Source organism: Colletotrichum truncatum (assembly GCF_014235925.2).
Source record: "Colletotrichum truncatum strain CMES1059 chromosome Unknown Contig_0004, whole genome shotgun sequence".
Classification (NCBI taxonomy): Eukaryota; Fungi; Ascomycota; class Sordariomycetes; order Glomerellales; family Glomerellaceae; genus Colletotrichum; species Colletotrichum truncatum.
In genome coordinates this window covers 4356631-4380501 of record NW_027222401.1, presented here as the reverse complement: position 1 = coordinate 4380501, position 23871 = coordinate 4356631, and the positions used below count along the sequence as shown (strand labels likewise).

Genomic DNA, 23871 nt, shown 5'->3' with positions numbered 1-23871 from the left:
TAGTCTAAATCAAAACGATATACGTGGTTCCTCTGAGTCTTTCAGGTAGCTATTGTGTAAAATTACAACTCAGAAACTCCCATGACTACCAATAAAGTTACAATTTCCTCCAAGCGCCATCATCATATCGAACGAAACCAAAAGAAAAGCAACACACCCTTCTATGATATGGGTGGAAATCCTAGCTCAGACATTTCTGTCTAGCCGCTGCAAATGCAGTCTCTTTATGTAATGTAACGCATCCGGTAGTCTTGTTGGCTCTTCCTTCTATCCTTGAGATACTTGGACTCTTTCAAGAAGGGGAAGAAAATCCAAGGATGGAAGATGGAAACCGTTCCAATAGCAATTAGAATCATTGCGCCATCAAGGACCAGGAAGAGAGGTTCATTTCGTAGCACCTTAACGGAAATAGCAGGGATATTCTCAGCAATTCTGGCAGACCGCGGATGTTAGTTTAAAAGTTCATGAGATGCAGCTGAATGATCACTTACCGATAAGAACAACGGATTAGGACCGTAGTATATGCCACGGCAAGAGCAAACACAAATGTGCGCACACGTGAAATCTCTTGGTCGTCTGCATCTTGGCACATGGGCTCGTTGTGGCGGTTCCGTGATAAAGGAGTGCCTTTCTTGAGTGACGACTTGCGCCTCATGACGTAGACCAGCATGAGAGCCCCGCAGCAGACCATGTTGGCCACCTGGAATGCCACGCCTCCAATAACCAGCTTCTCGCCAATTTGCGCCAAAGTCTTGTTTGTCGATCCAGCAGTGCTTGCTGCTGTGAGACCGCCACCAACCACCTGAATGAAAATGGAGATGAAATCCGTTCCGACAAAGACCCAGGGGTACAGCGATGGGCGAATTACGGACCACTCCGTACCATACCACAACACAATGTGCTTGAACGTGACTGAAATCGCAGCCGCAACCAAAGTGGGAGCGAGGAGAAGTGTGAGGTACTGCTGTGCGAAGGCATCCTTATCCCAAGGATTGTCGGCAAGTTTTGTTCGTGACCAATATCCCAGAATCTCAAAAATTGTGCCGAGGCCGAGCCAGATCATGAAGGACCATGTCCTCGCACGTAGGCCAAAGTAGAGCTGTAGTATAAAACAGACTACGAACGCGATACCGAAGAACGCCGCAGCAGGCTTCGATAAGTTGGTTCCGTAAGCTGTAAATTCGACGGGACATCGATCGGAGAGCTCAGTACAAGTCTCGTACGTTGGAATGAAGGTATCGTTGTTCGCCATAGTTGCGTCTCGGGATTCTGCGTGGAGAAATCGAGACGCCAGGTGCTGTACAGTATCGCCCAGGAAAAGGAACCCTCGATATTATGTAGAGAAATGGAAAATGAGCCGCCAAAGCCTTCGAGCTTTCTGTGTTAAGAAAGGGGATGCTGAACAGGGCGTAATTCAAGACTAGGCAAGGCTCTTCCCCATGGAGAAAGGCATCAAGCAAAGTTTATAAGGATAAGCTTGAATACCGATGTGAAAAGGATCAGACAAAGCAACATGAATTTCATGCCCCTTTGGACCGCAGGTTCTAAATATTTCGTGTTATGACGGATATCACAACGCGGCAGTGCAACAAGAGGCTGAATGGCAGGACGACCGTGGTTAATTGGCAAACATGACGCGGTCAGAGACACGAAGCCACTCTTGGCAAGGGGTTTGGAACCAGTAAAATCTCCTGCGTCAGGCTTAGCGCTGTCTAGATCATGGTTTTCAGCTGCACCAGGAGTCGTGTAATGCAGGATGGAGAAGTCGCAGCAGATGATCGACATTAGACAAAAGCAAACGGCAGAAGCTTCTTCCTCAAGCCGTCTAGTTCCTCAGCGTCACGCCTGATCACTCCTACAAGGAGAAAGCATTGGCTTCAAAATTGGATCCCCTTGATTCATGTAGTATAAGCCATCTCCTTAACCCTTATCTGGAGGATCCCTCATCATGAAGGAACTGGCCAAACGGGTGAGAGTGTGGTGAGACCAGTAAACATAAGCCCCAAGCACTGGTTTGCGTCATTGGCGAACAATATCACCCTGAGCACAAACTCTTCTTGAAATCGATGGTTTGGTTTGTTGCTACATACCGCCCAAGGGACTCTGCCCCCTTGGTTTGAATATCCCTGCCATTTATTAAAGTGTTTGTGTTTCATTCCAAAATCTCTTGGCGACGCGCCCTCGGGCTCTAAAAAATTTCCGGTCCCGGCTTAGCGTCATCTCGGCGGGGAATGTGATTCGTCCTTGTCATCTTTTCAGCTTGAATGAACAGACGGTTAAAAGGCTGACGAATGGGAAGCCAGAAGGAGATGCATATTTTATCAATTTACGTCCAATGTCGCACCCGTGCCGCTCCCAACACCAAGCCACCAGCATTGAAAAGCATGGCGATCAGTATGGCTAGCCGACAGAGGCTTTAGTCTGCCCCCCAACAGGGGTGCGTCAAATGGCGTGCCGTGCCGTTCTTGGCAACGAAGGAGAACATCCGGCTTAGGCTAGGCACCAACTGACCCCCCATGATGAACACCGGCCTCTCCATCCCCAAAGCCCCCTCTCAAAAATTTACACCGCTGTCTTGCGCACACCATCTGGGGCACGGCAGCATCTTCATCTCCGTGCCCGAGCCACTGGAGGTAGTCCTCATTATTGTCTTCACTACGTAACGGCTTGTGCTAGGAATGGAAACCCCACCGGCCGAAGAGCCCGCCGCCGACCAGGCCGTTACCACCACGTCGAGCGGCCGCCGTTCAACGGGTAGGCGAGCGTGTGTTGAATGTAGGCGGCGGAAAATAAAGTGTGACCGACAGTACCCATGCTTAGCTTGTGTCACGGTGTGTTGACCCCAGTCTTTTACTAACGCCTTACCGGCGGCCGCTAACGTCAATGTTAACTCTAGAGTGGGCATGAGTGCCTGCAGCCGCCTCCCGGGCCACCTCGAAGGCCAAGGCGGCGGAATCATCATGAGCTTCACGACAAAATTGCTCAGATTGAGTCGCTTCTGAGGCAGTATGTTGGAGGTCCCAATTCTACTCAGCGCCATGAGTTAGGTTTCGGTCCTGAATCCCAGGCAACTTCGGCGGATGAATTGGGAAGCTTTCAACAGTCCGATGCCAGCAAGCAGTCGCAGCCGCAACGGTCAAAAGGCCAACTTGTTCATAAGTTGGATGGCACCCTAGAGTTCCGCGACAGCAAAGCAATGACTGTTGTATTTGAAGACGTGAGTTATTCAGCCACTACCTTCGGTTTGAGATTCGCAAACCACCAGTTTTGTGAGCATTTGGAGGCTTACGAATCTTGTCATCTATATAGTTACAAACAATACGGGCTCTCATAGAAGTTGAGCTAGATCAAGCAACATGGCTGCCAGAATCAGAGACCCCTGGCGAGGCCCAGCAAAGTTGTTCTCTCAACATGTCCTTCACGTCTCAACTTTTCACCTGTATCCCCTCAGAGAATGCGATCAAAGTCCTCTGGAGCGTGTTCCTGGAGCGTGTAGACCCTCTCACGAAGATAATTCACGTGCCTACTTTTAGGACACGTGTGATTGATTCTATGAACAGCTTCACAAGCATTCCGTTGGCTACACAGGCTCTGATGTTCTCCATATTCTTGACGGCTTCTGGATCTTTAACGCGACAAGAACATTGGGATAATTTAGGTCAAAGCAAGACTGACGCCATCGCTAACTTTGATCGCGGCTTAAGGTTAACCCTCACAAAACTAAACTATTTGAGAAACCACAACTTGGAGGTACTTCGGAGCTTAGTTTTATATTCGGTGAGCCAACACGAGCATTCCCTGTATAGTGGTGGAAATGGTGATGCCTAACGTTCTTTCAGTTGTTTCAGCAAACTCGATATGGCTCCTACGATCCGTGGATTCTCAATGGTGTCGTGATCAATATCGCCTGCCGGCTGGGCTTACACTTGGACGGGACACACACAAGTCTTTCTCCTTTCGAGTGTGAAATGCGGCGGCGTCTTTGGTGGCAGATTGTGATCTTGGAAACTAGGTCAGGCGGGACTGTTGGAACCGGTTCACATCTGCTCCCATCGCATCGAAATACTCGCATTCCACTTAACGTCGACGACGAAGATCTTAATCCTACCATGGTAACGGAACCTCAGCCAAACGTCGGTCCTACGGAGATGTCATTTTGTATTGTGACATACAAAGCTAAGCATAAAGTGCTAGCACAACCCCATCTGTCGTCAATCGACGATGTGTTATTTGGTCCAGTGCCATCGACATCCCCTCAACACAGCAGTGCTTCAACAGAACGTTCAGAGACCGTCCACACTCTTCAACAATTTTCGAAAGAATTCAACATATATCTATCTCCTCTGGAAACACAACTCTGTCCTGATCCTTCTACAAACCCATTGCATGGCATGGCACGGTGCGGCCGCCAAGCACTCATTCGTATCGTTGAAATACTTGTTACGCCTATGGAAGACACACCGGAATGGGGAATCGAGTTGCACAACTCAGATGACAACTTCTTCCGCGTGAGCCTTGCAGTGATTGAAGAAGTACTCAAGGCCAGAAAAGCAGCTAGTCATCGCTTTGCCTGGCACGCAGATATCGATTTCAAGGTGGAGATATTCTACTATCTAGGTGCCCAGCTGCAGAGTCGCATCTCGGGGACCATGGCTGACAGAGCCTGGACGGTGATTGAGGAGACCTACGGGCTTCACGAAGAGCTTTGGGAATTGGGAGACAAGGAGAACATGACTCTCGCTAATATCCTGCTTGTCGCCTGGGGGAGGCGCATAGCACACTTTGCTGAAAGTCAGATTGTATTACCAGAACCTCCCTTTCTGTGCCGTTTGCGGGACGAGGTAATGACTATCAAGGCTCAGGCCTTGGGGCTCTTCTAGTAGATGGACAGAGGTATCACATAGCGTTACCTCCCAGGAAGCATTACAATGTGGATATTTGCACACAACTCTATGTAAAGAACTCGATCTGGTTTATAAACTGAACCTAGTAAGTGAATCCGGCTTTCGAAGAATTAAAAGATGAATCGGTACGTAATGACTCTTGGTATGGCTAATCTTGTGCATATTTATGTGTTTTTCGATGGTAAACAAGGCATTCAGTACATTATATGCAGGACTATCCTTCTCATCAGTCACCAATACAGCGTGTCGATTCCGAAGGTATAGGTCAGTAACGTTTCACATGACTTGAAATAGTTCTGAAGAAGGCAATCGCATTGCAATTTTGTGTCCAAGGAAAAGACCGTGCAACGGTAACACCTTCTACGTCGATCGCTGACAGTCTGAATGAAGCTGTTAACTACGGTTACCGAGAACTTACAAAAGAAGTACGGCTGATCTATATTTGAAGTGGACGACAAAAATCACAAAGCCATTGTAGTTTGAACAAGTTGAAAAGCACATAGGTCACCCACAATTATACGAATAACTTGAACTTTGCGTGGGCTTGCGTGGGCTTGAGTGAGAATAATGAAAAAGAAACGAATCTATTTCTAGAAAAATCGATTATCGAGAACGTTACAAAAGCAGAACATAGACGTAACATGACAAGAGACTTAATTCCGTAAAGTACAACTCCACTATACTTTATCCAGGGCACGTTACACATAACCAAACAGACAATATCCTATCAACAGTGCTTCCCTGCTGAAGAAGCTCTAAGCGAGCTCTTTCCAGTGCCGTTATTCACAAAATGAAGGTTTAGATCGAATATCAAGATCCAGATGTTCGACTCCGCGGGTTCTCTGCCTATGGCATGAACAATCTTGACGAAATTGTCTCTTAGTCCGTGAGCGATCCAGACAAGTGCTGCGTTGGTCATACTTAATATGGAATACACATCTCTAGACATTCTCTTTCTGCTCTCTAACCTTGTACCTGTAGCTTCTCGACCTCCGCCTCTCGGCCTTGTTTCCACACTGTTAACGTCAAGCTCGTCATACTCGCTAGCGTGTTGAGGTACTCCTATCTATGCACTTGAACAGACATTTGGTAACTCGGCTTAATCTTCAATTTCCCTTCATTGGCATTTTGCTGATATTATGTTGCTAGGATAGCTATGGCTATCTTTTTATCATCGAGGGTGCCTATCCCCTAGAAAGCCCGTTCATAAGTCTACAGGAAAGGATTTACTTTCTTCCTCATCTTTCTATCCACCCAAATAAAGGGAGTAGCTACTTGTGAAGTTTGATACGGCGACCCTTGAGCGACTGCAGTCTTTTCCAAACATCCTGTTTGATTCGCAGCATAGCCTTGGCATGCGGGAGATCGACAGTACAAACCAGTCGGCTTTTGTATCTGCTAAATATATATATATCTTCGATGCCAACTCAAGAGTACATTTATCAATCTCAGCTAACTTGCCATAGTTCGCAACTTACTTTCGCATTACAATTCGTCTAAGCCGATGCATATCGGCTGTGGTGTTTCTAGCCTCTGACGTAAATGAGAAGGCTTTTAGAGTACCTGAATTCTTGATCGCAATTCTGATATCGGTCTTGGGCGCTAGCTTGCTACTTGTGTCAAAGTAACTCGTTACCAATTCCTTGGGGGTAGTTTATCAACTTATTTGGCTCGCTGTAGACAAAATCTCGATAGATCGCATGTCTTGTTGCCGGATCTGATTGAACGACAGCCGATGGAGCTGTGGCCGTATGTGGCGTTCCAAAATCTTTTCTGGCCGCTTTTTAAGATTCGCATAACTTGGCCACAAGTTTGTCAGCGCTGTTGTCTAAATGATGAAGGTATTCCGTGCTTGACAAGCTGGGCAGCTTGTGCAAGCGCAATTGGTAGATACTCGAAGCGATTGAAAACCAAGGAGATGTTCTTGGCGGGGAATTCTTTCCTAATATGACGTTTGATATTTAGTCTTATTTGTTGTCGTCCATCTACTTAACCTCGATAACTTGCTTCGCTTGCCCTAGACTCAGCAGGACCTTTACATTCCCACTAGTCACAAGCATTCATCCGTGGCGGTACTCAGTAACATAACACTCTAAGCTTCTATTCTGTTGAGTCATTTGAGCCATTTTAGTTAAGGTATTCTTATGCGTTGAAAATGGGAACAACGCTTCTGGATCGTCGGCGACACCAATAATCATGAGCCACCGGCCTTGCCCGTCCATTTCCAGCCATGTCTTAACAAGAGCAAACACATTGGCTCAATGATATTGTAGGCTAGTAATCTTATACTATTAAGGGATAAAATAACATGTTTGCAAATTTGTTCTGCATTGCTAGCATGCATGCAAAATGCAAATACATCAGGGAGCATATGCTATAGCCAGAAAACGAAGGCGAGAGTCATTCGACCTTTTCTTTTCTATAGTTAATTATACCATATTTCCGCATTCTTCATTATGTCAAACAAGTGCCACTAAGCCTAGAATCATGACTCTTATCTGAGCTCTGTTTCTCTGAACTTGGTGTTTCTTATGCCCAAAGAGCCTTGTGTTGTGATTGAGGATGTCTAGGACGTCGGAGCGCCTAGTTAAATCAGGATTCTTGAGATATATAATGAGAACTGCAGCTTTCAGATAAGGTGAGTCAGGTAATTAACGCTACAGTGAGTACAATTAAAAGATATATTAAGTCTAGAAGCTAGGGGTTCTATTATATACTAAGTCACTGTTACGGGCTATGCCCGGTTATGTGGCATGAGCTGTGCTCAAGCATTGATACCACCTACTGAAGTACAGCAGAACCACAAGCATGCAGCTTGTAGTTACGTATCTTTTGCGAAATAGCATAGGTGGGCCGTTTGGCTCAATCGTCAGTTATGTCTGCTATCATATTGACCCCACAGGGGTCCGAACCATTACAGTCACACGCTTATTACATTATCATATCTCTATACAAACTATTTAATAGGCCTTGCTTTCCAAGATGCCTAATTACCTAACTCTATGTTCTATGTCCAATATCATGCCGTAACCGCCAAAACTTATAGACCCTACCTAGTTAGTTACATATAATGTGCCGTAATATTGACGCTTTATGATAACAAGTCAGGTTAGTTATTAGAAATACTTTAGAATAATTTAATCATAGGTATTAAGAAGATACTCACGTTAATATCGCTAGTCTAGAAAACATCACCTATCAATAAAAAGGCTTAAGGATTATAATATTATCGACGATTGGATACTAGTGCCGCAAAAACGTTGTTAGTAATTTCCACGTGCATAAACAAAGGGCAAATGATTTTCATACTTGGATGTGTAAGATTAATCGTTAAACCAAGTCGCCTGAGCCGTTTTATTACACAGAGCTGGTGCGTTTTCTGGTTCTCTCTTGGTCCTCCTGCTTGGCGCTCACGTCGAAGGGATAGAGGCGGGGTTGGCTACCGCAACACTAAGAAAAAAGAGGCCCGAGAGGGACTCAGTAGTGACTGTGATAGGGGTTGTCTGAGAAGAAGTGCCTATTATAGTTGGAGAGGGCGTTGTTGAGACCGGACTTGACGTCGGAGATGCGGATAGGGTCGTTGATGTCTGGCTGGAAGGAGCCGAAGACGGTCCCATGGAAGTAAACACCTGAGACAAACTGCCGCTGGAAGTGGACTGCGCGCTGGTCATGCTCCTCGCCGAGTTGAGTGTGGGAGAAGATGTGCTGGCGGTGGTAGTCCCTGAACCTGAGGATAGCGAGCTGGAAGTTGTTAGACCCGTCGAGGAAGAGCTAAAACCCGGGATCGAGCTGCTAGACAACAAGGATATCGTGATCGAGGAGGAGCTGGTTGTGGTGATACTCGTAGACTGGGTGGTGGATGAGCTCGACGTGCTGGTAGTGGTCCCAGTGCTCGGGGACGAGGACGAGGAGGAGGTCGGGCTGGAAGTGGTCAAGGACGTGGAAATAGTACTCGAGGTGCTTGTAGTGGTGGAAGAGTCGGTGGACAAGGCAGTGCTTGATGAACTGCTTGTCGAACTGCTACTGGACAAGCTGCTGCTGCTGCTGCTGCTGCTACTGCTAGTCGTAGTCGTCACGGCAGGTGGCGGCAAAATGTACAAATTATACCCATACCCACTCGACGTGTACCCGCCGCACCGAGCAGCGGGCAGTCCAGGGCACGAATCGGGGCACAGCGCCTCATTGAACCCGGAGCCGACGTCGACATTGTTCATGTCGATGCCGGGCTTGCTGCAGAAGCACGTTGGCCCATACAGGGCTATCAATTGGCTGCCGCGCGCGAAGCAGGTGGTCTGGCATGTGGTGGGGTTGTTGTTTGCGTCGTTGATAGTGTCGAAGAAGTCGTAGATGTCGATAACTAAGGCGCAGCCGACGTAGGTCCCGCCGGGGATGGCGAACTGGGCCTGGGCCGAGACCCGAAGCGCCAGGGCGACTAGGACCAAGGCACTGGTTCCGAGGAGCATATTTTCGGCGATAGTTGGAAGAGATTGGAGGCGCTGGCATGGGATGACGGACGAGCGTTTGAAAGAGATGGAAACTCGGCAGTAGCGATCCCGGTTCATTGGGTCCACGGGTGGAGGCTTATAAATGGAGTTGGCGGCTTGATATCATTGTCTCTGAGTTCTGGTACAAAAGCTATTGTTGTTATTCTGGTTCCCTATCAGGCATTCCAGTCTGTTGAGCGAAAGGCATGCTGGCTTATTGCCACGTTGGCGTGGCGCATGCCTACGACTGAGACGGAGAGATCTGGCCTGCATCGGCACTTCTACAATAATGTAATGTCTCACCTATGCCACGCCTACGGTACCTGCTGGACCGACCCGTTCTTCCGCTGGCATCCTACAACCGGGCGGTATGGTACGTCGCGAGCCTGGCGGCCTCGAGACTCATGCGTGCGTTGGCGAGCCGGTGCGCGATGACCTTGTTTTGCTCAACCGGGCACCGGAACACCACACGGTCGCGCTGGCCCCTCACAAGAACAAGCTGACACCGAGACGAGGCATGTCACCAGGGAGAGGCCTTTCTGGAAGAAAGAGTTCAAGAGCAGAGATAAAGATATTCCCTGGGCATCAAGGCCTCTCGGAAGATGGAACTGGACCGAAATGAAAGATTGGATGAGGGCATCCAGCCGCAAGACATCACCTGCACCGGGCTTCAAGACGAACGACAGCATCAAAGGATGACCTGCCCAGGAGGCTGCGGGATACGAAAAGGAATACTTCATCCTAATCGCCACCGTCATGCACCCGCTAAGCTGCGGTACGTCCACATCAACCCGTCCACCCCCTCGGTCCCCTCTGATTGGTCGAAAGTATCTTTCCCACGAGTATGATTTGCAAGTAGCAATCCTAGTGCTGTATACATAATTCAAGCTGGACTTAGAGTCGGGGGTATACCTGGTAGAGGTCGTGTATGCAACAATAGGTCGGCCGCCACAAAGCAAGGTCCTTACTAGGCTCCAGTAAATATCTTGATAAAGGTTACTTAGGGCTCTATATCAGAGGTCCAATTAGGCGATGCTGGGAAATAAGATAGCTTAATTGTTCTCAATCATCAACTGCAATTCGGTCAGCTACAACATAAATACTAAATACTATCAAATTATTTGAACTGGATTTAGTTCTGATAGTTATATTAAATCTACTAGGAGCCTGGAACCTATACCATTCATGTGTAGACCCCTATTGTTATAGTTTTAAGTAGTTGTGATATTGTTTAAGTTGTGGGCATGTCAAACGTGGAAGGTGGTTGACATTTTCTTAAAATAAAGGAAATGTTGGTGCTGAACTATAAAGGTGCACTAGAAATTGGGCTGGCGATTTGTGAGAGATCTTTGGCAGGCCAGTAGACCGCTCAAGTGTGATCTTTTCACTAGGCTGCTCACACTAATGTTGCGGCTTTTGATCTAGTGGAGCGAGGCCTGACGGTGAGTAGGGTGAGCGGATTGTACGGGATGAGTAAGGTGAGTAACGTACATGATAAGCGAGTGAGACAGACAAGCGAGTGAGACAGTAAACCGCGACCGTCGCACCTTGACGCGACCGGCACCTTTTCCTCTACAATAAATCATGGAATCAGCTAGTATTGAAAGAAGGTTACAAATTGCCCTTCAAGCAATGAGAAATGACCCAAAACTTAGTGCTCGGGCCGCAGGTGCACTCTATACAGTCAGTCACGCAACATTAAGCCGGCGACTAAAGGGAATAGTCTCACGACGCGACAGCATGCCTAATTCACGGAATTTATCAGATTTAGAAGAGAAGACAATAGTTGAGTATATTCTCGACCTAGATGCGCGATCATTTCCTCCCCGGCTGAGTGGTGTGGAAGAAATGGCCAATCGACTTCTCGCAGAGCGCGACGCGCCTCCAGTTGGGAAGCGCTGGGCTTCTAATTTCGTCAAGCGACAACCACAGCTTAGGACGCGTTTCTTTCGCAAGTATGACTATAAGAGAGCTCAATGCGAAGATCCAGAGGTGATTCGTGGCTGGTTTTCGCTTGTGAAGAATACAATTGCGAAGTATGGTATTGCTGATGCTGATATCTACAACTTTGATGAGACCGGCTTTATGATGGGCGTTATTGCTTCTGGAATGGTTGTTACAAGTGCTGAAAGGCGTTCAAATACGAAGATGACACAGCCTGGCAATAGGGAATGGGTTACAGTTATCCAGGCTATTAATTCCCAAGGGGAGAGCATCCCGCCATACATCATCGTTGCAGGCCAGTATCACCTCTCAAGCTGGTATACAGAAACCTCTCTTCCGGGCGATTGGGCTATTGCAACGTCTGAAAATGGATGGACAACAAACGAGAGAGGTATTGACTGGATCAGACACTTCGACATTTATACAAAACCACGTACGTCTGGGAAATATCGCCTCCTCGTTGTTGATGGTCATGAAAGTCACCACTCCGCAGCCTTCGAGCTCTTTTGTCAAGAAAACAACATTATTACACTGTGCATGCCGGCTCACTCGTCTCATCTACTTCAACCCTTAGATGTTGGTTGTTTTCAGCCGTTAAAGAATGCCTACGGTCGGCAAATTGAGAATAAGATGCGGCGAGGCACAACCCATATCTCGAAGGAAGATTTCTTTGCAGCATTTCACGAAGCTTTTAAGCAGTCTTTTACGAGGAAAAATATCCAGGGAGGTTTCCGAGGAGCTGGACTTGTCCCTTTGAATGCAGAAAGTGTTCTCTCAAAGCTGGATGTAAAGTTCCGAACGCCAACGCCTGAGGAGGGGGTCCCTCAGACACCAGACCCTTGGATCTCTAGGACGCCGAGCAACCCAAGCGAAGCAAGATCACAGTCTACTTTTATTAAGAGTCGAATCTCACGCCACCGAAGCAGCTCTCCAGCATCAATTTATAGTGCTGTGAGTAAGCTAGCCAGAGGGACAGAAGGACTAGGGCATCGGGTAGCATTACTAGAGTCAGAGGTTCAAATCCTTCGAGAGGAGAATGCAATATTAAGTCGGCGTCGAAGGGCTAAGAAAACACGTCTACAGAAAGGAGGAAGTCTTACTATATCTACTGGAGAGGATATACAGTCGCAAAGAGAGGCAGACACGCAACTACAAGAGGAAACGCGACGGAGTAGTGGTCGCAAAGTGAGGTCTGAGACGACTCATCGTCGGTGTGGCGTATGCGGGAATACAGGCCACAACGCGAGAACATGTCAATTTATTGAGGAAACATCCGAAGAACAGGAATCCGAGTAGTATTAATCAATCTAAGATTTCTTGTTATAGATTTCGATATTATTGTCGCGAAGGTCTGGTTTACTGTCTCACTCGCTTGTCTGTCTCACTCGCTTATCATGTACGTTATTTGATGAAAGCATGAGTTCCAACCCTACTGCAGTCATATATGGGTATCCACACGGCACGCATGGCAAAAAACATATAACAGATGGGGAAAAGTACCAAAAGAGATAAGAATAAACAGTCTATGTTTTAATGTAAATGAATACCGTATGCGTAATCCACTCTGTCACAAATCAAGATCTGCGGATCAATCAAAGCCGCCATAGTGTCATGTGCCTTGGAAAACCAAGCCGGCGCCCGTTCTCTCAACTCAAGTAGCTTGGTCCTATTGGGCTGCCAAAAAGGATTCCAGCTATAGGCATTTAACTTCAAAATGCTGTCTTGGAATGCCAAAATTAAAGCATCTGAACTTTAAAGCACAGTTACCAGCATCTTTACCCCATCTGAAACTTACCCTGTGGCCAGTATGACTCGTAACAGATCGCGAAACTTGATCTAGTGAGCATATCAACCCTTGGTACCTTATTTCAGAGCCTGCAATGTGCCATCTAATGAACAATATAACGGGTTTATATGCCGTACACTACGTCATTGGTATTTCGGTCACTGAAAACGAATATGTGAACAAATCGTTGAGCTTTAAATCCTACTGTCCGGCTTTTCAGCTGTTCACTTGGGCCTTTCAATCGAGGCTTTCGCAGGGTGTTTTCTAAATGCCTTATAGAAACCTCTCTCATTGTGTTACTTTGAAGTCGATACCAGTAAAAAAGAGATGATCAGAATGATAGTAGGCGTGCAGCCCTGACTTTTTGCAACAAGTATTGTGTTATAAGGTAGCTTCAATTCTCGGAAATACTTCCGCGTCCCATTGTTTAAGCTACCATAGCAGCGCTGTATATATCGAATAACATTACAATAAGCCGGAAATTTTTGTAAGGATACTATACCTGCTGTGAACACTTTGCGTTTGGTCATGTGAGCTGATCGTCATACCTTCGTTAGGGCAACAGCGAAAGTGATGCAATGCTTCTTCGCTTGGGTTTTGCAACTGTTTTACATTTCATTCTCCTCGATATCATCCATCAAAAAGTCTTTTTTCCTCCTGCATCATTTGAATACCACACTCATTTTACCACCGAGCGCAGGTCGCTTACGCACAATCAAAATCTTGATACCAAATAATGAAGTTCACATTTGTTCCCGCTCTACTGGCCATCTCGGGTGCTTTCGCCAAGGCGATTCCGCTCAAATCTCGACAATCAACACAAATAATGGGCTGTAACTGCAAATTGTAAGTAACTCATCAATTCTCATAATCATCATAGCTCTGATGCTGATATTTCTCAGAAACATTGGAAATTTTGCCCTCCAAGATACGATCCCTCTGGGAAACGGGTTAATCCAGCGTAACATACGTGTCGTCAATGGCAATAATCAATTTTGCAGTGTCAGTTTCGACCGTGGAGATCAAGGGCAATGCAATCAGATGAAACAGGTTTCGGGGCCTACCGGGGCTGGCTGCGTGCAGGCACAAGGGACTTTGGAATGCTTGAATGCGTTTTAGATAAGGGAGATCATACGGTAGCGGTCACATTGCGACAAGATAATAGAGCCCATGACGAACGTGCCCAGTCTTAGACACATGAACGGGGGGGGGGGGGGGGGGCATTGTAGACGTTAGGCATGGAGATAATTTGAGAACTTGTCGTTCAGATTAAAAATGGGTGAGGCAAATGCCAACTGTGCAGAAGATTATCTTGCAAGATACAAAACTGTCAAGACGTTGGTTATTATCATGAACCTAGAATACTCTATGGTTATTGGTGGATACACCACAAACGCGTTTTCGCAGTTATTAGCCCAGTCATACTCGCTTCTGGGAGTCGGTAATTCAGTGGCACGCAGGATAGCCAAAGCTCAGTCATGGCTGCAAACTTTTGCCTATCAAACATTTTGGCCCTTAACTCCGTGCCGAATACAGCCGAGAAGACAGTAACTTGACTCAGGGATGAAGGTCTGTGATTCTTCAACAATTGCTTGTGAGTGCTAGACGGAGTCAAATTTATTGAAAGAAGCCACGATACTTTTGTTACTTAGGGACATGCAAAGCGTTAGTATCCGATCGCGTTATTATTGCAAACCTGTCAAATGAGTGGTGGAATCCGAAGCCGCCAGACCTTTGACCTTTGCGAAGCTCACTCGTAGCTGGAACGACTCTTCCCAGTGAACGAGAATGGCCAGATTTCAGCGTCATAGGGTCATACAGCCCTTTGCTGATTCCTAGTCCTTAGTGCTCTTCATCTCTCGCCATGGCATGCATGAAATTGATGGTTGACTCTCACAGTCGCATGCCACCAACCTCCCAGGCTACAATTTGGCTTGTGATTTCTAGCGCTCTGAGGTTCCTTCAAAGAAGAGGTTGTAAGTTAAGGATCAGCTCAGTTTGGAAACGCTTGAAGCCAAGTAAATTGGATGTCGATTGAAGCTTAAGGGTGCCGTTTAGTGAACGTGTACTTCAGTTTAGCTGTCGAGGCGTCTGCCGCTAGAGATCCAGCACCGATGTTAATTAGCAGGGCACCAATAGGTTTTTTGGATACCTTAGCGGAAGCAAGGTCATATGCAGTGCAAATCCGACCTTGGGCTGATTTATGCACACTTGAGCGGCTTATTAGCATGGCTTGTGGTAGGTGAGCTACGTCATCCACATAAGGTATTAGGTCTAGTTGACCATTACAGTGCATTCCGTATGCAGGCAGATTGCTGTGATTGTTGGGTTTATCAATTCAAGATGTCTGTTGCTTCAATCAACTCCAACGACAGAATCCAGTTGTTCAATCAAGCTGTTCGTAATACCTTAATGACTGCGATGAGACAGCAGCATACACATAAAGCGGTCTATGAACATAGTATGATTTTCATGAAATTACTTATTCTTAAGGAATATATTAGCTCCTAGTTGAGGTAGTGAGAAACAACAGCAGGATTTGGCTGACAATAACTTGTGGCTGATCTTATGGCCAACAAGGGCAAAAGCGGGGTTGAGCTGCCAACCGCCGAACATCAACTCGATTATTAAGCATGTTCATATCAACCGAGTTCACGGAATTCCGTAGAGACCGACCTTAGGGTAATTAAAGGAAGCGTCATCACAAACTCAAACGTAAATCTTGCAAATTAGACAAACAAACAATGCTTGAAACGGACGCAAGTAGACCAAACCGCAATGCGAGTTATCGCTGCTCCTTGTGTAACAAATCATTCGTTGCGGGTGAGGCTACCAAATCTCCACTGGTCGCTGCATACTAATTAGACAGAGTCGACCCAAAAGCGGCATGGATATTATTGCCGCAACAAGCTGCGCAAGCCTAACATCCCTCGTAAGAAGTCTTGTGTTGGATGCATCCGCGCAAAAACCCGCTGCACTTGGCCCCTTGCAGGCCCGACGTGCTGCGTCAGGTGCAGCGAACGCGGGCTGGAATGCGAGCACGATGGCGTACAGCAGATGAGCAGTGATTCATCAGCGGAGGATATGCCTATAGACTTTTTAAACCTCGTTACCGATCATGAGTTGGCTTCAAGCACTTCTGCACTACAACCGGCCGAGTGGGCAGTAGAGCCTAACCTACTTCGAAGCCTGGACCTTTCGGGCCAGTTTCGCGATTATGGTAGTTTCACGCCTGTTGATCGATTCAACACGTCATCTGTCATGCCAGGGACCCAGCTAGTCAACTCCGGTCCTTTCAGTCTCCGGATTACAACAGGAAGTGGTCAGATCCTTGTACCGTTACTTTTACGGATATTACAGTCATACCCCTTTATGCTATTGAGAAAGGAAACATTTCCACCGTTTATGAATCCTTTGCTCTACTCATGGGCCGAATCGGGGAAAACCCCTTCGCAGCAGGTTAGCGATGGACCAGGCTGGCCATAACACATACTGCCAAATACTAATTTGGAAGAATAGACCTTGATCAACTGCGTGAGCATAGTGCACATGTTCAAAGCTCAGCGAGAGGCAAACAAAAGTTTTATGTGGACAGTTATCAAACTTGAGCAGGAGAGAATAGCAGCAGGAGTCAGTCTTTCCATTGCCATTTTCGATGCACCAATAACATACTACTAGCATGTGACTTTTGATCGCTGGGAGCTATTAGCTGCTCTTCAGGCGCTACTCATTTACTGCCTACTACGTCTGTCGGATGAGACAGGATACAGAGAATTGGATATGCCTCTTCTTGCGACTATCAATGTAGGCCATTAATTATTAGGAGTACCCCTTTATCCTTTCTAATTTAATTAAAGGTTGTTGCCAGAGCCCTGGCTATGTCGCTTGGAGGCAACCATATGGCAACGTTTGCCAGTGTTGCTAGATTGGCGTGGCATGACTGGATTTTTAATGAGTCATTGCGACGGTGAGAAGGCGTGTTCGATTATAGTCCGTATGCTGATATTTCACAGTACCGTTCTGATTCTTCGTATTCTCAACATGGCAGTAGATATTTCAGCCGCCTTGCCCTGCCGTCCCATGAGTGGCTTCGCCATTGTGCCTCTGGCGAGTAACGCAACACTGTGGAGCGCACAAACCATAGAGCAGTGGCAGGCTGAATTCAGCGTATGCTACGAGGAGCGCACAATATACGGCTTATCAGAGACGGGACAATTGATGAAGCTCCAACAAGATTCCACAGGTATCCAGTCTAGCATGGCAAAGTGGGAGGATTGGAGTGCTGCTGTCGGCGAACTGGGTTCTCTTGTGACGATTGCCGGGACTTTGTTAGAGAACAGCTTCCCGAATGTCCCATAAGAAAGCAAGGTTTACAGCAAATTGGACTTGGAACGGAACCATGCAATTGTATATAGCAACACCGAGATTTGAAATCGGCATATGACCATTACCAATAATGTAATTGTTCCCTGTCCGAGGCTAGATAGTCTGTATTCCTACACAATTCAATGACTGATACCCGTGAAATCGCTATCCTGTGAGTGTGGCTATTTAGTTTAGCTATAGCAGTTCCGCCACTTGCATATTGAAAACCTGCACGGACTTCCGTGAATGACTGCGTATTATTTCACTTAGCAAAACACACGCGATCCTGCCACACGCCGTTCGGAAATTTTTGAACGGACTTGACAGAGGAGGAACGACGGATGGCCACGTGCAGCATTTTGAGTAATTCGCTGATAAATCAAAGACTCAAATCACCTAGGACACGGGGAAGCAACGTGTAATATATAAATGGTCCTTTAATTCCTTGAAGCTGCAGATGATGGCTCACTATTCTCACCACACTCAACTGGATCTATTCTCTCTATCACATTCAAAATGTCGGCGGATTCTCTTTCTCTCGCTGGTAAGGTTGCCTTGGTGACTGGCTCAGGAAGAGAAATTGGCATTGGTGCTGCCATTGCTCGGGCTTTGGCGCGTAATGGTGCACATGTTGCAGTTCATTATGTATCCCAAGAGTCGAAATTAAGGGCAGAAAAGGTGGCGGAGGACCTTTCCAATGAATACGGAGCCAAGACGACCGTGGTACAAGGTGCCGTCCAAGACCCAGAGGCGGCTCGCAGAATAGTCAAAGAGACGCTGACGGCATTTGATGCCCCTCATCTCGACATTCTTGGTAACTTCAGACTCCCTCGCTGCTCGGCATAAGCTGACACGTCCCAAGTCAACAACGCTGCAGCCGGCTATCCCAAGCCTCTGGAGGATGTGACGCCAGAGCAGCTCCAGCACGAATTTGGCGTGATCACATTTGGTACTATATACATGATTCAAGCTGCGCTTGGAGTGGGGAGCATGCCTAGTGGCGGTCGTATTATCAACATTGGGTCGACCGCCACGAAGCAAGGTCCTTACGGGGCTCCGGTATATGTCGCAGCAAAAGCCGCTCAGGATTGCATAGCCCAGGCCTGGGCCGGTGAGGTAAGGATACCAAACAGCCCGGATGTTTTCAATTATTGACCGTGGACAGCTTGGCCGCAACCGCGGAATCACCATTAACACGCTTGCACCGGGTTTGGTTCCGACAGACATGTCGAAGGCACTCCTGGAAACACCCGATGGGACCCCGTCGAACGTGCAAACGGCCATTATTGCAGCAACGCGTGCTGCCGCACGTCTTGGAGCGCCAGAAGACTTGGCTGATGCGGTGCTTTTGCTGTCATCCGAAAGAAGTCGTTGGATCACGGCCCAGTGGATCGCTGTCAGTGGTGGACTCACTCCTACCATGTGAATATAGTGTTTCAGAGCAGTAGAGCCATGAATAGAGTTTTAAAAATCGACGCAATATAACCCTAATTTTGTTGCGAACATTTTTTCCAAATTATTACATTACCGAGAAAAGAGATGGTCAACGAGTGATAGAACGTCCGCGCCACAAATGCCAAGCGACTCAGAAATGTGGAAGCAAGAATAAGAACGATACCGCTTGAAAATTTAAGCCAGCGCAAAGACTGGAAAAGCTAAGTATAAGCATGACTTGTCTCCAGGTGGCTTAAGAACAACAATGAGGTTATGCGTGAAGGGTTAAGTTTCCTCCTTTTCTTACCAGTATTGAATAAATAAGCTAAAAATTAACTTACAGAATTTGTCTTAAGCCAATTAAGTATAACCTTAATTCTCTAATCAGATATAATACATGGCAACGTTGATCTAGTTCAATTACCTTGGTGCTGTTGATTGAATTCGAGAGTATTGTGAAGCGCTCGCCGGCCCAGTATTAAGAGCAGTCACGACAATGACTGTGGACAAAGTAAAGCTTCGGCAAGGTAATGGAGAAACCGTCGTGTTTATCCCCTGCTTGCACTTTCAGCACGTACCCAGTCATACCAGTCAACACACCGGCGAACACTGCTTCCATGTATTAGTCACTTAGCTCAAAGCTACAAGAAACTGCGCTGCCCAGCTTTAGACGAGTACTACAGAGAAGAGCGTGCACCGTAGGATAGCAGTCCCAAATGTGCTTTGGAGATCCGCAGCCACGAGAATTGTCGTTTTAAAGTACCAAAGTTAGGTCCGATATTTAAATGGCTATTTCCCTGCCACTGTGCCTGTATGAGAATGCACTTCTGTATTTTCACTTTCAATAGTTCCTATTACGTGGCTTTTTGGATCCGCTAAATCTCAGCTACTAGTAAACTGGCTTGTTGATAGGAATTGTTTGAGATTGAGAAGGATCAAAAGCAGGATTTGGATTTGTGGATATCTCGCTAGCAAGTGGTCAGTCTATGTTTTCCGGTAATTGTCTGCAGGAGATAAATGGGTCACTCACTTAGTCTAGAATGCAACATCGTGTATTTCAAACAAGCGTGGCTATATTGCCTCGATTGGGAAATTTGTGGACAGTCTCCTTCCCGAATGATGTATAGCTTCAAAAATGGTTTCATGGGTAACTTGCAAGGGTAACTTGGGCCCCATCACTTGTTGCGACTCTTTGCCATCCCTTCGAGGCGTGGTCGGCTACAGATACATCGTCCCTGATTTTACACCCATTTTCCCTTCACATCAGATACATGACTGTACCTTAGGCTATGAACCCCTAAACTTCCCATAGCTGCATTCCGGCGTTCTTGATATCCAGATGATTGCTAGCACCTATATCAGACTCAAAATTCAGAGGTACAATGAGACAGTCCTTTGCAATCAGCTTATCTGGCTGTCTAGAAAAAGTATTGGCTAGTTCCCCTCATGAGGATGATCTGTAGGCAACTACCCCTGGCCTTGATAGGATATTTTGCTGGCATTTGCTCATTTCACTTATTGTTCGGGTATGGACATTTTGAATGATTTTTGAATTAAATTCATGACTTGAGCTAGCTCAAATAGAAATAAAGTATATAGCGAAACGAAACATATACTGAGGTTGGCAACCTCTTTACTGGACAAATGTGCACGCTATTGTTTCCATCACGAAAACAAGCAATGTGGTGATGAGCGAAAGCCTTAAGCCTGAATTTGGCGGCGACGCAGAATGGATCTAGCCTTGCGGCTGCTCAAGCACTGAGAGTACCACTCGTTCTGCTTGACGCAGGTAGTGCCAGATGCGCAGTTGGTTGCGCCAGTCCAGCCCTGACCACCACACTGAGCCCAGGCCTTAGCCTCGGCACCGGTGGCAGGAGCGGGAGATGCTCCGGTGTTGGCAGGGGTAGAAGCAACCGGGGCAGCAGCCTCTTCCTTTACAGAGGTCGACTCCTTAGCAGGGGTAGAGGTGACGGGAGTAGCGTTGGAAGCACTGGATGCAGAACCAACGTTGGCGGGACCAGCGGAGCCACTGACGAGGCTGGCAACCTTGCTGGCAGCGACGGGAGTGACGAGGTAGTTCTTGGCCTTTGCAAGAGCAGAGAGAGCTCCAGTGCCAGCCAGCGAAGGCCAGTCACCGCTGGAGGCAAGGCTGTTGACCTGGCAAGCACGGCCGATGGTAGAAGAGCACTTGGACGCAGCGGCAGAGTCCTTGACGTTGAAGACGGTGGAAACGGAAGCACCCTGCTTGGTGATGGGGGTGGACACGGAGTCGAAGACGTTACCCTCGAGAAGGGCGCTAGCACCGGAGTAGATGTCGAAAGCATGGCCCTTCATGTTCTTGAAGTAGTTGTTGCTGGCCTGGAAGGTGCCGGTAACGCCGGGCTCGCCGAGCTTAGGGGCACGGCCGGAGACATCGTGGAAGTAGTTCTTGTCGAGGGTGACCTGGTCTCCCTTGCCGTAGAACATCATGGTCCAGTAATGGTCGCCGTTGCAAGAGGCGGAAGTGGTAGTCTGGCCGTCGAACTCGTTGTTGGAGACAGTAACGCGGGAGCCGTCGTAGTGAGTGACGATGAACATGCGGCCAACCAGGGAAATCTTCATGTGATCGATCCAGACACCGTCGTTGCCACCCTGGAGGTCGATGGCATCACCACCCCAAACAATGCCAGGGTTCAAGTTCGTAACCTCGAAACCCTGAATGATGACGTTCTTCGCGCCCTTCTTGATGCGCAGTCCCTTGCCCTTGAGGACTCCCTTGCCATTCTTTCCAATGATGCTCTTGTTGCTGCCAACAATGAGGGGCTCGGTGCCCGCCTTGTCGTAAGAGATGGAGCTGACGGCGACGTTGTCCGAGCCGCCGCAGGAGAGGGTTCCGAGATAGAGTTGGCCTCCGTTCTTGGAACTGCAGGTCTTCCTGTCACATCCGGCGCCGGTAGCCTTGGTACCAGTGAAGTCCCAGGTCTTGTCGATAACAATGGTGCGAGGGGTGTCGTCAGAAAGAAGCTTGGCCAACTCTGCGGCAGAGCTGGGGGTGACAGCGGCAGCGGAGCCACCACCAGTGACACCGGTGGCGAAACCGTAAGCCTTACCGACCACAGACTGAGCGGAAACGGTAGTAGCTGCCGCGATGGCGCTCAGGAGAAGGGGAACAGTTTGGAAATGCATCCTGAAAAGTGAGTGAAAACTCGACTTGGTTGTTTTTGACGAATGAGCGTGCTGGAATTGGTTCAGTAAAAGTTGGGTTAAAGAATCACGCCAGCGTAATGTGTGTATGGATGCAAACTAAACGAATGAGAGTTTGCAAACGGTTTCAAAGAGAAAAATGAGAGTGACAGAACGGCAAAAGAGACAGGTCTGAGGAGCAAAATGAATACGAAAAATAGGACATGTTGGTTCAGATATACTATTTCAAAACCATGGCACGTTGCTTAAAGGGGGACTTCCCCTTATGTGAGGCAGTTGTCCCCTCAATATCGGCGTAAATGACAAAAGGAGCGTTAAATCGGTTTAAACTAGATTTGCTAAAGCACTTTTGGTCAAAATGGTGGGGTGATCTGGGAACGCTTTTACAAAAAGAGAGGAATAGTGGAGCGTGGGAATGTCATTGCACGGCATTGTTTGCCGAATAGGTAGCTTGGCTCCTGCACACATCCCTGCATCAAGTCCTGTCATTTTAAATTCATGGGTGATTGTGGAAAAAACTACGCGGGTGGGGACCAACACGATGAGTTAATATTCCGCAACTCTATAATCGATTGCCTTGGTACGATCAGCCCAGCGGGGCTGATAGAGCCTGCACTGGATGATAGTCCAGTGGTTGAAAACGCTTTCGATAGCTTTGAGGAAAATAAAGTGATCATTATTTGGTCACGGTAATAAACGCGGGCTAAGTGTAGAGCATATCACTGATTTGTTGTTGAAGGTCTGGAGAAGCTCAGGCTACTGCCCAAGCTTTTTGCTATATGATGGAATCTTGGCGACGTCCGTGCAATTGATAGAACAAAGAGCAAGTAAGTCTTCGATTAGGAATAGAATAGCCGGCCACAAGTTGACCTCTACTTTCAGTTGTGTTTCGTTGTTAGATGTTGGTCTCTCTGGATAAAATTTGTTCAGGGAATGGGGATTCTGAAACCTCATGATGCGTTTCATTTTATTGTTTTTCTTCCATTATCCCAACTCACTACTCATCTACTCTCATTCTCATTTTTATAGCCAGTCATTAGATACTCTTTTGCCCCTCGACTAATCCCCGACTCGGAACACCATGCGCTAACCTCGCTGGCTCCAAGACGATGTACCCCCAAGTAAAAATGTGTCATCTCGTTGGTGATCAAGTTTCTTTTTGTAACTTCCAGTGCCAGAGGCAACCTGGTGGCGCCACCAGCCTCTGAAAATGAACGCGTGCGACTAAGCATGTAAATCACAGGTATGCCAGCCAAATTTTTGTTTTACTTTTGCGGTTACGGTCATGAGTCCAATCTATTCCCTATGTGCTGTAGTGCTGTTGTGCGATTGTCGCTTTGACACCCGAACCCAGAGTTCTTACCCGTTTCATGGAACTAGTTTTGAACAGATGACAAAACTCGGACCAATGCAAGCCTGGCTATAAAGCGCATTGGCTGTCTACGAGATCTCAGCCGTGTACCCGAACGCCCAGAGAATTAGGTAGCTTCAGATTCGGAGCATCCCGCAAATCTGAGGGGGTGTGTAACGAAACATATAAACCACAATCATAGTAGCGTAATTATGGGTCCGCTTTTATCGTTACAGCTTGATGAATCCACTATACTAGGCATGTAAAGGCATGTAAAGGCATGTAACAGCACTCTTGGTAGCTAGGAAGTTCGGCAGATTTTACTTGGCTTGATTATTTGTAAAACAGGGGACATTTAGTTGACCTTATACCATGCTCATCAAAGTAAGCCCAGCTGTCTTACTGCCAGTACGTGAGCCA

The 23871-nt window shown here is 47.2% G+C and overlaps 8 protein-coding genes across 8 annotated transcripts; 5 read left to right on the top strand and 3 right to left on the bottom strand.

The window, feature by feature from the left end:
* Positions 1-224: 224 nt before the first annotated feature.
* On the bottom strand, positions 225-1252 carry CTRU02_207955 (RTA1 like protein; the record flags this gene model as incomplete). Its single annotated transcript, XM_036729258.1, has 2 exons — positions 225-432; positions 492-1252. The coding sequence occupies 2 exons, from the start codon at positions 1250-1252 to the stop codon at positions 225-227; spliced, it is 969 nt and encodes a 322-aa protein (XP_036579090.1).
* Positions 1253-2678: 1426 nt separating this feature from the next.
* On the top strand, positions 2679-4880 carry CTRU02_207954 (fungal specific transcription factor domain-containing protein; the record flags this gene model as incomplete). The annotated part of the gene is made up of 4 exons (XM_036729259.1): positions 2679-2831; positions 2897-3217; positions 3310-3777; positions 3840-4880. The coding sequence occupies 4 exons, from the start codon at positions 2679-2681 to the stop codon at positions 4878-4880; spliced, it is 1983 nt and encodes a 660-aa protein (XP_036579091.1).
* A 3434-nt stretch (positions 4881-8314) lies between these two features.
* CTRU02_207953 (uncharacterized protein) lies at positions 8315-9466 on the bottom strand (the record flags this gene model as incomplete). The annotated part of the gene is made up of 1 exon (XM_036729260.1): positions 8315-9466. One exon carries the CDS (start codon positions 9464-9466, stop codon positions 8315-8317), a length of 1152 nt encoding a protein of 383 aa, XP_036579092.1.
* A 1506-nt stretch (positions 9467-10972) lies between these two features.
* Positions 10973-12628, top strand: CTRU02_207952 (transposase; the record flags this gene model as incomplete). Its single annotated transcript, XM_070204996.1, has 1 exon — positions 10973-12628. The coding sequence occupies one exon, from the start codon at positions 10973-10975 to the stop codon at positions 12626-12628; it is 1656 nt and encodes a 551-aa protein (XP_070061529.1).
* A 1375-nt stretch (positions 12629-14003) lies between these two features.
* CTRU02_207951 (uncharacterized protein) lies at positions 14004-14237 on the top strand (the record flags this gene model as incomplete). The annotated part of the gene is made up of 1 exon (XM_036729262.1): positions 14004-14237. One exon carries the CDS (start codon positions 14004-14006, stop codon positions 14235-14237), a length of 234 nt encoding a protein of 77 aa, XP_036579094.1.
* Positions 14238-16175: 1938 nt separating this feature from the next.
* On the top strand, positions 16176-16796 carry CTRU02_207950 (uncharacterized protein; the record flags this gene model as incomplete). The annotated part of the gene is made up of 2 exons (XM_036729263.2): positions 16176-16577; positions 16638-16796. 2 exons carry the CDS (start codon positions 16176-16178, stop codon positions 16794-16796), a joined length of 561 nt encoding a protein of 186 aa, XP_036579095.2.
* Positions 16797-17999: 1203 nt separating this feature from the next.
* CTRU02_207949 (uncharacterized protein) lies at positions 18000-18909 on the top strand (the record flags this gene model as incomplete). The annotated part of the gene is made up of 3 exons (XM_036729265.1): positions 18000-18297; positions 18346-18599; positions 18649-18909. The coding sequence occupies 3 exons, from the start codon at positions 18000-18002 to the stop codon at positions 18907-18909; spliced, it is 813 nt and encodes a 270-aa protein (XP_036579097.1).
* Positions 18910-20618: 1709 nt separating this feature from the next.
* CTRU02_207948 (pectin lyase F-1-like protein 3) lies at positions 20619-22082 on the bottom strand (the record flags this gene model as incomplete). The annotated part of the gene is made up of 1 exon (XM_036729266.1): positions 20619-22082. One exon carries the CDS (start codon positions 22080-22082, stop codon positions 20619-20621), a length of 1464 nt encoding a protein of 487 aa, XP_036579098.1.
* Between the last annotated feature and the right edge of the window lie 1789 nt (positions 22083-23871).